Here is a 12,858-nt window from a genome sequence, read left to right on the forward strand (position 1 = left end):
AGTGGTCAGGATGGTACATATGTGTAGTGTTGCTGGTTGCGACAGCACTGCTGAACTACATAGTTTTCCAGCAGACTTTAAAATTAGGCGCCAGTGGTTGCATGCACTTGGCCTGGAAGACCGTGAGTTCCCGCCTAGAGCTGGAGTGTGCAAACTGCATTTTACGTGGGATTGCTTCTCCAACGCAATGGAGGTGGAAATGACCTTCTCCAAACAGCTCGTGCTGAAAAGCGAAGTGGTGCGGGAGTTAAGAGCGCAGTTTGAGCCAGCGGCTCGAATTGATATGGCTCAGGCCACAGACACCTCGAAATCCTCCACTTCAGGTGAAGGTGGGGGAGAAAAGTCCTCTACTTCAAATGAACGCTCTGTTGCAAAGCTACTTGCGTCACTACAGTCACTCTCCATTTTAGCGACTCTGACAGCAGCTGTCAATTAATCCGTCACTGCGGGTCTCAGGTTCACGCCCCACGCACTCAGCCCCGCCCTCGGTCGATCCCCTCTATCTCCGCTGTGCTCTGCCCACTTTTCAGCATTTTTCAAATATTGCCAGTGGGTGGAGTCAGGCTCTGACCAGGGGTTTAATTACCCTTTAAATAAAGATTAATAACTTCTGTAGCAAATGTAGCTTTATTGTGAAAAAAGTTATTAAACCTGTTATACTGTATTATGAGAAACCTTTTTTCAATTTAATTCCACTAACGTGATAATACCGCATACTGTGATAAAAGCATTAGCAAATAATCGCAACATGAAAATCTGATACTGGCATATCCCTAGTACAGAATTAGAATTTAAAATGAAAAGGAATTCTCAAATAAATTCTGAATAGCACAGCTCTTTGGTTCTAGAATTACTAATCCTGCATACTGTTTAACTTCCATAGTTGTCCTTAGTTCATGGTAATATTACTAAATTAAGAACATTCTTGTATTAATTCCACTTTAATAAAACAACAATCTTCTAAATGGTTACTTAGAATTCTGAAACCAATTAGATTTTTTCCATTTATGATTTCCAAATGGAACTTCACAAGAATCAACATACACACATAAATGATGGACAGGGAAAGGCCATGGTGAGCTGTTGTAAGTACTGCATAAAAAACATCCATCTCACGCTATCTATTACAACAGTGAACTGCACTATTAAGCATATCAAAATATTTCCATGTTATCACACGCATGAACACGGATGACAAAGCATGTGGACAATAAAAAAATAAATAAAACCAAGGAGTATTTGCGATTTCTATGATGACAGCAGTGTGCCAGAATGTTATACTCTCTTTTCTAAACAGGAGTGGATCTCTTATCATGAAGAATGTAAACCTGAACTGAAGTAGAACTGCGTTACAGGGCAAATTAGATCTATCGTAATCGGATCTGCCAGCACTCCTTCAAGAGCAAGGCACTTAAAGGGATGCTTCACCCATAAATGAAAACACTTTCAGCATTTACTCACCCTTGTGCTATTTCAAACCTGTATGAACATTTTTTTCTTCAGGAGAGGTTTCCAGTTTTGCTTGTTAAATATTTTCAAGGCACAATTAATTACAATACACACAAGGACCAATAGGGTTTGGTGTCACAGACGTCGATCCTACAATGACACGCAAAGTCATCGGAGATTGTCACTTTGTCATCACATGTAAGGAGTGTTATGAAAAAATAATCTTATTTCGTGTGTTTGGTGTAACGCAATGTATTTACGTGGTTTAAGGTTAAAAAAACATTATTTGCCACATACTGTATATTATTGTTGCACTTCTCTGCCCTGCCTTTCTGCCTTTCATCTTTCTGAAAAGCGCTGTGTGTTTTGATTGGCCAGCTATCCAGTGTGTTGTGATTGGCCAAATATCTCAAACATGTGATGGAAATGTTATGCCCCTTTACATATATCGAAACGCACAGCATCTCCACAACATGTCGGCGGCAAAAACACTACAACAAGAATAAAATTTACACCTTCTTTCTTTGTGTATACATTTGGGCAAAGTTATGCAAATCTTCCAACAAAGTGACTTGTGGGGAGATGTTTGAATGAGGCGCTTTAGTATAAATTCAATGCACTCAGACTGAAGTAGTTTAAGTCTTTGGTTCTTTTAATTGTGATGATTTTGGCTCACATTTAACACCAATTCACTATCTCAACCAATTAGAATACTTCATAAGCCCAATAAAAAATACACCCCAACACCATGGTCATTTAACCAACTTTTGGTGCTTTTGGCAGTGTGGGCAGGTGCCAAATCCTGCTGGAAAATGAAATCAGCATCTTCAAAAAGCTGGTCAGTAGAAGGAAGCATGAAGTGCTCTAAAATTTCTTGCTAAATGGGTGACTTTGGTTTTCAAAAAACACAATGGACTAGGGCTGTGCAATTAATCAGAAAAATGGTTTGATTTCGGCCTTCAACGATTATGAAAATACAACAATCGAGAAAAAACAATTATTGTGCCCCTTTCCACCCCCTTTTGCAGCGCTGTGCTTTCGTTCATCCATAAAAGTCCAATTTCCCATGCAAATCAGTAAAATCATTTAATGTGACATTTGAAAATGGGACATGCTTGATTTACCAAAGTATATTTATTCATGTTTTTAAAAGCATGAAAAAGAACTTGCGCTGCTCTTCAGGAAGAGATCGCTCAGAGACGGAACTTAACACGGACATGTAAAGTCATCTTTTAGCTCAAGGTCAAAATGCTGCGCTTAGTGATTATTTATGTATACCTTCATCAGTCATGTAAAAAATGAATGTAAAAAGGTGAGAATCAAAATACACGTGTACAGTAATTTGGATCCATGCGGCTCTTAAGATGACAGCAGGTTATGTTTTATTTTACGTTTGAGGATCGCGTCATATGCCCCTTTTAAACATGTACATGTGCTAAATTCTTCTTTTGTATTCTACCTTCTCTGTTTCTGCCATGGTATTGGCATCCTGTGGTAACTAGGAATTACACAAGCTTTAGTCTGGATCCAACCCTTATAAAGACATGAGAAGAGATGATGCCAACCCCCCAGAGGACCTCAAATGATGCCAACCCTCAGATAACATACAAAACTACCACATTTTGCTATAATGGACATCAACTTGAGATAGTCACCACTGATAAGCTACTACTAAATATAATTTAGAATCTTTAATTTTTTTTTGTAAAGCTGCTTTGCAATGATTTGCATCATGAATAGCGCTATACAAATAAACTTTAATTGAATTGAATTCCAAAATGATTAAAATGACAGAATGCCTGAGGTTCATCCCCATTAAATTCATTGCGCTGTTCTATGGTGACATCACATAAAATGTGCAGAAATCTTCTTTTGCTTGATAAACAAAGATTATTTAAGACACTGATGTTGATATCTGTACTAATACTGTAATACATTTGTTTTTGCAATGTCTTACTGAAAGACAGACATTTCTAAATCATTTTACCACAAAATGGAAATGTGTTCCAACCAACTATCACTAAAAGACTAGAGCTACTCCATAAATGGAGGGAATGACTGTTGGTGTTCTGAAAGCTGCAGACGGTATATTGGATCCATCGGAGACAGGGCACAAAATGGACAGACTGTGAAAGAACACTCTAAGTCTTGGTTTACATTAAATGGTGCCTGAAGAGTAGGAGATAATAATCTTCAAAAGCTGACTGAAGAACCTCACCTATTAAACATACGAAAGAATCATTTTATTATTGGCATGCCGTTGACGGCGTGTGCTTTGCACAAAATCCATCTTCTGGCGAGATTGCTAATTCTGAAAATAAAGAAGCTCACCACGGTGCATTCGCAATTGGTTCCATCTAGCAAAGTTTTTGGGTTCTCGTTAAACATGCCCTTATCAGCAGAGTCTTTAAGTCTTGGGACACCCTCTCGCCAAGACAACGGGACTCACAGAGAAGGCACACAACTGAGAAAACCACATTTTAGAAAGGCATAAAGATTCCTTGGCACCTTGTAAGTCCTCTTATTGAGTTTTTACAAGATGATCTGGTGTAATTTCTGCCCTGTGCTGCCCAGTTCATGCCATCAGCCCAGTGAAGCATAACAACTGTGCAGCACATTATGCTGAACGCTTTCATGACCTCAGTACAGCATTCATAGACCAAAGAAGGTCCAGGGCATCAGATGGGAAGGTGAGCACGATGGGTGCAGATTCTTTTCCCAGAAGAACATCTGCACATATTACACCGAGTCTCACTCTATTGGGAGGTCTCTGCTCCATAACCTATCCAAACACACGACTGCTTGTTCCTTTTAACTTTATCTAAACACTACTCTGAGGAATTATGGGTGAAAAAACGTTGCCTCCAGCAAGCAATTCCCTCCACTCATTCACAACCACACACGCATTTGGGTTCGGCAGACTCCTCTATCACCGTGTTCCTCCAGGTGTTGTTTTTTTTTCTTTCTAGGAATGATGATCATTTCAACTTGGTTAATGGCTGACAGGAAGTAAAGCAATGTGTGGTTTTCGGATTTACATCATTCCTGTCATAATTTATTGGGGAAAACCTGTGAGATATGATGGTTCAAAATATTTTAAGAAGGGATTACATCAAAGTAACACTAACAGACTTGGATGTTGGGAACACAGACCTTATTTATTGAAATTATGTTGGAACTTCATCTTTCAAAGGTTTGGGTACAGCAAGATTTTCTTTTTAAAAGGATGCATTATACTGCTCAAAAGTGAGAGTAAAGACAATTAGAATGTTAGAAAAAGCTTCCATTTCGAGAAAAAAAAAACTGCTGTTCTTTTGAACTTTATATTCAAAGAATCCTTAAACATGTATCATGGATTCCAAAAAAATAATATTAAGTAGAACAGTTTTCAACATTGATAATGATAAGTACTGTTTCTTAAGCATCAAATCAGCATATCAGTATGATTTTTTTTTAAGGATTATGTGACACTAAATCTGGAGTAATGATGCCGTTAAATTGTAATAACATTTCACTTTTTTACTATTTTTACTCTACCGATCAAATATAAACTTGGTTATTACAAATCTTACTGACCCCATACTTTTGAATGGTTTGAATAAAAATAGCAGGATTTGATTTTACAAGTAAAAACAAATGTGGGTGGCAATCAGAATTCTACAGCTATGAAAAACAGCTATGATCCTCTCTTACCAGGAAAACATGGTCATGACGCTCTGGTTGACAGCATTGCCATGTAAATATGTGGTTGAGTACAATGCCATGTAACTGGCGCCAAGAAATTCTGAGACATTCTATTAGGAATCGTAAATAGTGTGCAATACCATGGTATTGCAAACTGGTACTTCCCTGTGCAAAACTGACCACAAAGTGTCTATACATAGCTCATGTTCCTCTTTTAGTGCAAACCTCTGAGCCAGTATTCTCATCCACCAGGCAAAAATTGTGCATTCAACTGCTCAGAAATGAGCCGCGAAACGTCATCATTCATGTCCGCCAAGGTTCAAGGTTTGTTACAATCCTTATGACTTAATCTGGCAACTGGAATATTGATTCTCGCCTTAGTAAGCACCAATAATTCCTAACAAAATATGACTTCTAATTAACCCAGTGTAAAATATGGTTTACTTTACAGTCCTTCACCATGCTGGCACTCAACCCATCACATTTTCCACAGACCTACAGAGGCAAAAATGATTAAGAAACTCATTAGTTTCACATTTGGTTTGGTTTTCGATGGCCATCCCCCACTCACCATGCCACTGACTCTGACATCATACAGGCGTGCCCATTCATCCTCATGGCTGTCCACCATCATGACACTGTCCTCCTCCTCCAAACCCCATTCCGCCTGCAGGTCCAACCGTACCTCCTCACCGAGGGAGTGCATGCCAATGGCAGGAAAAAGCCCATCTGGAGCCACCGGCACCACCACTGACCCCACCTTCCATTCACACATACACATAAAGAGAGCTCTGTTAAAGCAGTCCATAAACTTAACCACTATTTTACAGCACATTATAACTGAGAATAAAGACTGCTCTTTGAAATTATGTCTGTATCACTCCTGACCCTACTATCTGGCCTGCAGGAAAACCAGTCATCAGAAAACAACCCTCAATTTGAAGACTAGACTATTGTGTGTTCAAAGACTTCATCTCTACAGATTCTTGTAACCACTGTAATGGAGTAATAAACAAAACCCTTACACACAATAGACTACAGAACTCATAGTTTGATGCAGATGTTAAACGATTAGCTAAAGAATGCTTAAATATATAGCGTCTAATTATTTTACACAAGGTTGGCAAAGTTAACACTTGCAATTAATTAAGTGTTTAATACTTTTTTACTTTGCAATTTGGCGTTTTTCTTAATTCTGTAAATACAGAATTTTAGAAGCTTTAAACTTAGACAAGTCTTCAATTTCTTTTTACCCAAATCATCTATAAATGTCAGTTCATTAGAATATTTTACACAGTCAACATAACTACCATTCAAAAGTTCGGGGTCAGTAAGATTTTTTTAAAAGAGGTCTCTTTTGCTCACCATGGCTGCATTTATTTGGTCAGTAAAAACATATTGTGTGAAGTATTATTAACATTTCAAATAAAATTATTAATGCAATGCAAAGCTGAATTTCCAGCTTCATTACTCCTGTTGATTTGGTGCAAAAGCAACATTTCTTCTTCTTATTGTTATTACTGATGTTGAAAACAGTTGTGCTGCTATATTTTTTTTTGCAAACTCTGATACTTTTTTTCAAGATTCATTGATGAATAACATTTATTAGCATTCTTTTAAAGATTTTTTCAAACAATGTAAGAGTTTTACTGATTCCATAATATTCAACAGCAGTGTTCATCAACAATACACTAAGAAATTGCGTTAGTAAATTGGTGACATGTGCTATGACTTTGGTACCACGGCATGGAGACTCACTTCTTTGCCATTCTTTGTAAAAAACACAGTGACGAGTCCGGCATCGAAAGTGTCTGCATAAATACCGCAACCGATTCGGTCACCACGGTTACATTTAGGACCAAACTGCTGACCGACGGGGTTGCCGTTGTACAGCCTGTGAACAGGAGAGATAGAGTCATCAATTACTTACAACTGGAAAGGTTCATGGAAAGAAGTAGTGATCCTGAATAAAAGAAAAATTAAAAAAAAAAAAAAAAAAATCACCAGGCAACCAACATAACAAAGTTGACAAAAAACACATTTTGTTTAAAAGAAAAATTTAATCAATTATCTATTAACATACCTTAAAAGGACAGTTCACCTTCAGTTGTTGGTCCCCATGGACTTGCATAGTGGGTTTTTTTTTTTCATACTATGGAAGTCAATGGGGACCAGCAACTGAATGTGAACTTTCCCTTTAAATATTTAAACACTAGAAAAATTCTCAAAGAAAACTTACTTTCCATCATCGGCATGGTAAGCTATTGAATGTGGAAGCGAGCCAGGCTGATGGTCAAGTTTGTAAAACTGGGGAACCAGCCCGACAGCAATTGTCCCTCTCACTCCAGTATCCATAATGGTCACCTTGACGAAGCATAAAAACCATTAAAAACACATGGCCATCAGTATATGTGTGGCACAACAGTTCTGCTTTTTTTATGACAGCTTGTTTTTAAATGACTGAAGGGCAAAAGATGGCTTTCAGGTACTTTTAAGCAAATGCCACCGGTAATATACGTCACGAGCAGCACTGATTCCAAAATAACAGACGGTGTTGGAATCAACAGTTAACAAGAAGCATTAGGCTGAGTCACAGGATGGAAATGTCAGGTAACCTGCTATTAAGAATTTTAACGTCTCGGCTACTACTTATCTCTCCCTTTGTATGCAAAGCATCTCGGAACAACTTCCACACCCTCTTAACGGCAACCTCCTCAGAGCTAGTAAATTTCCAACATACTGCTAAGAAATTTGGAAAGGACTGCCAAAGTTAAATTTTCTCATGCTCATAAATCAAGTACTCAGACAGACAGAGCGATTAGTTTCATTGAAAATTCAACATGGAATAGGATTTGTTGATCTCGAGGGACTATCATCCAAAAGAGACAGATTAATCCCACTGCATGTGACTCAATAATTGCAGGCGTACCCTCGAAGGGGGCAAGCATAGACAAATTTACCCAGTTATTGCTCCACAAACTAAACTTAACTCTGCGCCCTCAGCCAAAACCACACACAGGTGTAGAAAAGGGACCCCAATGATTCCCACAGGTTTAAGTCAAAGTCTTCCTTGTCGTCTCTTTCGAGGATTTGCTTTCCAAGCTTTGAGAAGCGACTGTAAATTCTGATAACCTACATATGAAAGCTTGCTGCTGGTTTTAAAGCCTTTCCTGCTGCGAATACAGTGCACAATGATTAATTTAAGGGCACTCAATTATTTTACCACAGGTCTGACAAAGAACCGTGCCATGAACCTTGTGGCTACAAAATTCCACGCCGGAGCTCCAGGGAAAATAATCAATTACACTAATAGAGATATTTCCACTTGACTAAGGACAAAATTGATTTGCACAAGCACACGTGAGCACCCTGAGAAAACAGAGCAGAGGTTAATCACTGTATGGCAGTTCAATGTTGAAACAGGCGGTGAAGGTGCGGCAACACAGTCCAATTTTGATGGAGCGTTGACTTCCCTGACCACAGGGGCTGAAATGAAACCCCTGTGAAAACGTAATGAGGAAACATGAGGACGACGCTGACGCATATCCCGACTGGCAGATGACCTTTATGGAGAAGGAAAAAAGTTCCCAGACTTTGCCAATCTGAAGGATTCTGCGTCACCATCAGGTGATGTAGAGTGTATAAGGCAAGAGCGAGTTCTTTATTGATTACTCATAGCTCGCTGCTGAAGATGTCACATTCATTGCTACTGCACTGAGGGATGCTATTGGTCAACAAGATTGCGATACAGTCCGGTCTGAGACATTTGCTTTGAGAAATTTTTACAAACCTCAGATGATTTTTAATTTGAATAAATGTTACAGTCTCAGTAATTCCTTAAAAATGGGCAGAACCAAAACACAGAATCAGATTTTACAGAACCCTCCTCGATTAAAGAGACAAGGATGGGCATGCAAAAATAGATTTTTTCTCAAAATCAACTAGATGTGGATTGCCTATATTTACTGAAAAAAATAGGTTTAGATCTAAAAAAAAATTCTATCATAACAGAATTAATTAATTTAACAAACACTAATGTTCAAAGGTGGGATTGATAAGATAAAAAAAAAAACAATTAACACTTTTAATATGTATGGATACACTAATCAGTCCCTCCAAGATTTTGAACTTTTTTCAGATATTTGCTGCCTAAAATGACTGATTTTGCCGTGTCTTTTCTCAAAATTTGCGGTGATATTTGCGGCATTTCTTATTGTTTTGCAGTGAAAATATACCACAGACGACTTCTAACACTATTATGACTTTTCTGACTTTGAGGAACATTGTAGGGCTTCAGATTAACATTTGAGGAAAACCAGCACAAGTGCCATTAAGTAAGGTGAATTCTTAAGAGTGCTTACTTATCTGCAATACATCTCTAAGATGTTTCCTATCAGATGTCAAATAGACATTTATTAGAATGATTGTAAAACTGCTTCTGAGACGTTTATCAGAGTACATAGCATACGTTTCCCAGATATTTAGCAGACGTCTTACAGATGTACTTGTGCTGTCTAGGTAGTTGAGATGCAGATGAAATGAACTTTTATTACTGTCATTCATAATGTCTAAATATAATTTAACAAATACAAATACATATACATACATACATACATACATATATATATATATATATATATATATATATATATATATATATATATATATATATATATATATATAAGGGAGTGGAAATGGCCTACTAGTGGTAATTTAATATATATATTTTTATTTTTAAATAAGTGTTTGCTTTCCTACCTAATGAAACATTTATCTTTATAAATGGGGCAACCAATGGCTGAACTAACCCTTTAAAATTAATTAGTAAAATAATATTCTTTTGGCCATTTTTGAGACCCCCTTCTTGAATCAGGCATGTCTTTTTTACTGTACTAATAAATGCAGCCTTGCTGAGCAGAAGAAACTTATTTTAAAATATTACAAATTCCAATTTGGAGCTGTTGTACATATTATAAATACTAACATTTATGAATTTAGATGGAGTTGTAAAAATGCCTTGTAAAAATTCTTAAAAATGTTACTGAGCAACTGACAGATTTCCTTGCACTTTGAGCCAAGAGTTCACTAGAATAGATGCAATTTGTGCTTGAATTAGAAAACAATGTTGTACAGTTTATTTGTTTAAGACCATTTCACGATTCCTATCATCATACAGTAAACAGCAACAACTACCCCTTCTTTTTATTGAAGACATGAAATGCATTGCTAAACAGTCTCTCGCTGTCGGTGCTTGTAATGATTCTTGCGTCTCAGACAGTTTTAAATGCTTCCATAATGCCAACAGGTTTGCTGCATTAGTGCACGCCTCTATTTGATCACGTCACGCTTTTGTTCAGTACAATTTATTTGGTCTTTCACTTATTTGGCCGAAAGAGATTTTTTGGCTATTTTCAGACAAATCATTTTGGTTGCCGCACATTCCGTGCATCCCTATAGGTATTATCACTAGGGCTGCCCCCTTATAGTTGACCAACTGTTAGTCTACCAGAAGAGGCTTGGTCGACCAAATCTAAAAAAAAAAAAAAATTAACATTAATAGCCGCATTTCCACTGTCGAGCTTAAACCGGGCGTGCTAGTGCGTGCCAGGGCCAGTCGCATTTCCACTGTCACTTCCGGGACTTTTTACAATAAGTTGAGCTCAAAACTCACTCTTAGTCAGCAGCGAGTGTTTGAAATAAATTGATCCGGTGTGGATTATAATCACCATACAAGGCAGAAATATTTATAAGCGATGTAAAAGACTATGCACACTAAACATTAACGTTACCATAGTAAACATGATGGTAAATATGACCGCTTGGAGAAATCAGGCATCAGCTTCTATTCTCTATCACAATCGTGTATTTATTTAGTAACTTATATTATCTGTCATAAATCTCTTATCGGGAGTTATAACTCCACGTTTCATATCAGAAAAATATTATAATGTTTTTGTTCGGGAGCTTTTATAAAAATAAAGATATTATCATTCATTCTTAATGTGATGTATATAGGCTACTGTGGATACGAATAAAGAGAAACAAACTGGACTGAATAAGCAGGCTATTTTCATAAGCATTAAAAAAAAAAAATTAGAAATACATTTATTTCTGTGTGATTAATTTTGAGTCCTGATAAATTAATTCATTATGATAAATGTATAATTTATTCTATAGTAAAACATCGATGCTTTTGAATTTGAATATTCAACAAAGCATGCAAACAAACGGACGCTTTTATCGTGTTCGTTTTGTGATTGCGCATGTTCCAGTGATTTATTTTTAAAAGATGGCCTCTGTGCTACTGGCCCGAGGCTATGAGCCCCGCCCGGCCCGCTTTAAGCCCTGGCTCGCACTGGCCCGACAGTGGAAATGCGGCTAATGGCTGGTCTATGTGGTAGGCTAGTACATCGGGCAGGACACCCAAATGCTCACCAATCATTCATCGACCTTAGATATTGCTTATCATCTGAAATCTGTAAGTATTACCAGTTTTACATGGCCGCTCAATCTAATGCTAGGCTAACCAAGAAAAATGTGCGCTATTGAAGTATCTGTGAGGAGTGTAGAAGCACACTCACTGCAGGACAGATAGAGGCGCCTGTGCGCTCACATGCTCTTAAAATATGTATTTTTGGTCATACAGGAGTAATACATCTTTAGAATCTGTAAACACGTTTATTTATGTGCATATATATTTCTATAGAGAGCAAAATGTCTACTTTAAAATGAACCAATTTAAATGGAAAACATATTCTAAGATTACGTAATCCATATGAAACATGCATACAGGCGTGTCCACTACTGCACGAGAGTCCATCAATACATTTTAATAATGTATTAAATAGTGTATTAAACACATTTTGGTGTAAATGTTAATGCAGCCTCCTTACTGTGGAAATGCGGCACATTCATAATTATTAGCTTCTGCCGATGCACTGTGGCAAGCTTTATAAGTGTGCTTGAGAGCTTAGGCTAAGGCTATGTAGGCAATTAGAGGCTTATTATAATGATTTAAACTGTTTAATAACAAATATGCGATTAGTCGACTTAAGCAATATTACCGTATTTTCCGGACTATAAGTCACACTTTTTTTCATAGTTTGGCTGGTCCTGCGACTTACAGTCAGGTGCGACTTATTTATCAAAATTAATTGTACATGAACCGAGAGAAATGAACCAAGAGAAATGAACCAATAGAAAACATTACCGTCTACAGCCGCGAGAGGGCATATAGCGCCCTCTCATGTCTGTAGACGGTAATGTTTTCTCTTGGTTCTTGGTTCTAAATAAATGCGACTTATAATCCAGTGCGATTTATATATGTTTTTTTCCTCATCATGACGTATTTTTGGACTGATGCGACTTATATTTATATAAGGTGCTACTTATAGTCCGAAAAATACGGTAGTCGACCAGAAAAATCTTACTCGAAGGCAGCCCTAATTATCACAACCTACATCTGCACAAACAATTAGTAAAACATGCGGCTCTCATTATGAATGAATCACTACCACAACACTGCATGCTAAAAATAATGCAACGATCTCCTAAATGGTCCCAAAAACACAGAAAGTTAATAATAATCTCTGCGAAAGAATACATATGACAGTAACTTCTAAAAAGTAGCTAATACTTTATGTTGATTAAAGTATATTTGGTAGAAGTTTCAATTAATAAATTTTTCATTAGTTTTTATCATTTAGAATTATATGCATTTAAATT

The 12,858-nt window shown here is 37.2% G+C and overlaps 1 protein-coding gene across 1 annotated transcript in view; it reads right to left on the reverse strand.

Moving 5' to 3' along the window:
- Positions 1–12,858, reverse strand: part of LOC132118462 (SPRY domain-containing protein 3-like) — a 54,017-nt gene that overhangs the window by 34,007 nt on the left and 7,152 nt on the right. Inside the window, exons 4-6 of the mRNA XM_059528312.1 lie at positions 7,373–7,497; positions 6,892–7,027; positions 5,705–5,893 (exon numbers count right to left, since the gene is read on the reverse strand). Of these exons, the coding sequence (XP_059384295.1) occupies positions 5,705–5,893; positions 6,892–7,027; positions 7,373–7,497 (450 nt within the window). The remainder of the gene's footprint in view (positions 1–5,704; positions 5,894–6,891; positions 7,028–7,372; positions 7,498–12,858) is intronic.

This window comes from Carassius carassius, chromosome 37 (genome assembly GCF_963082965.1).
Source record: "Carassius carassius chromosome 37, fCarCar2.1, whole genome shotgun sequence".
Taxonomy (NCBI): Eukaryota; Metazoa; Chordata; class Actinopteri; order Cypriniformes; family Cyprinidae; genus Carassius; species Carassius carassius.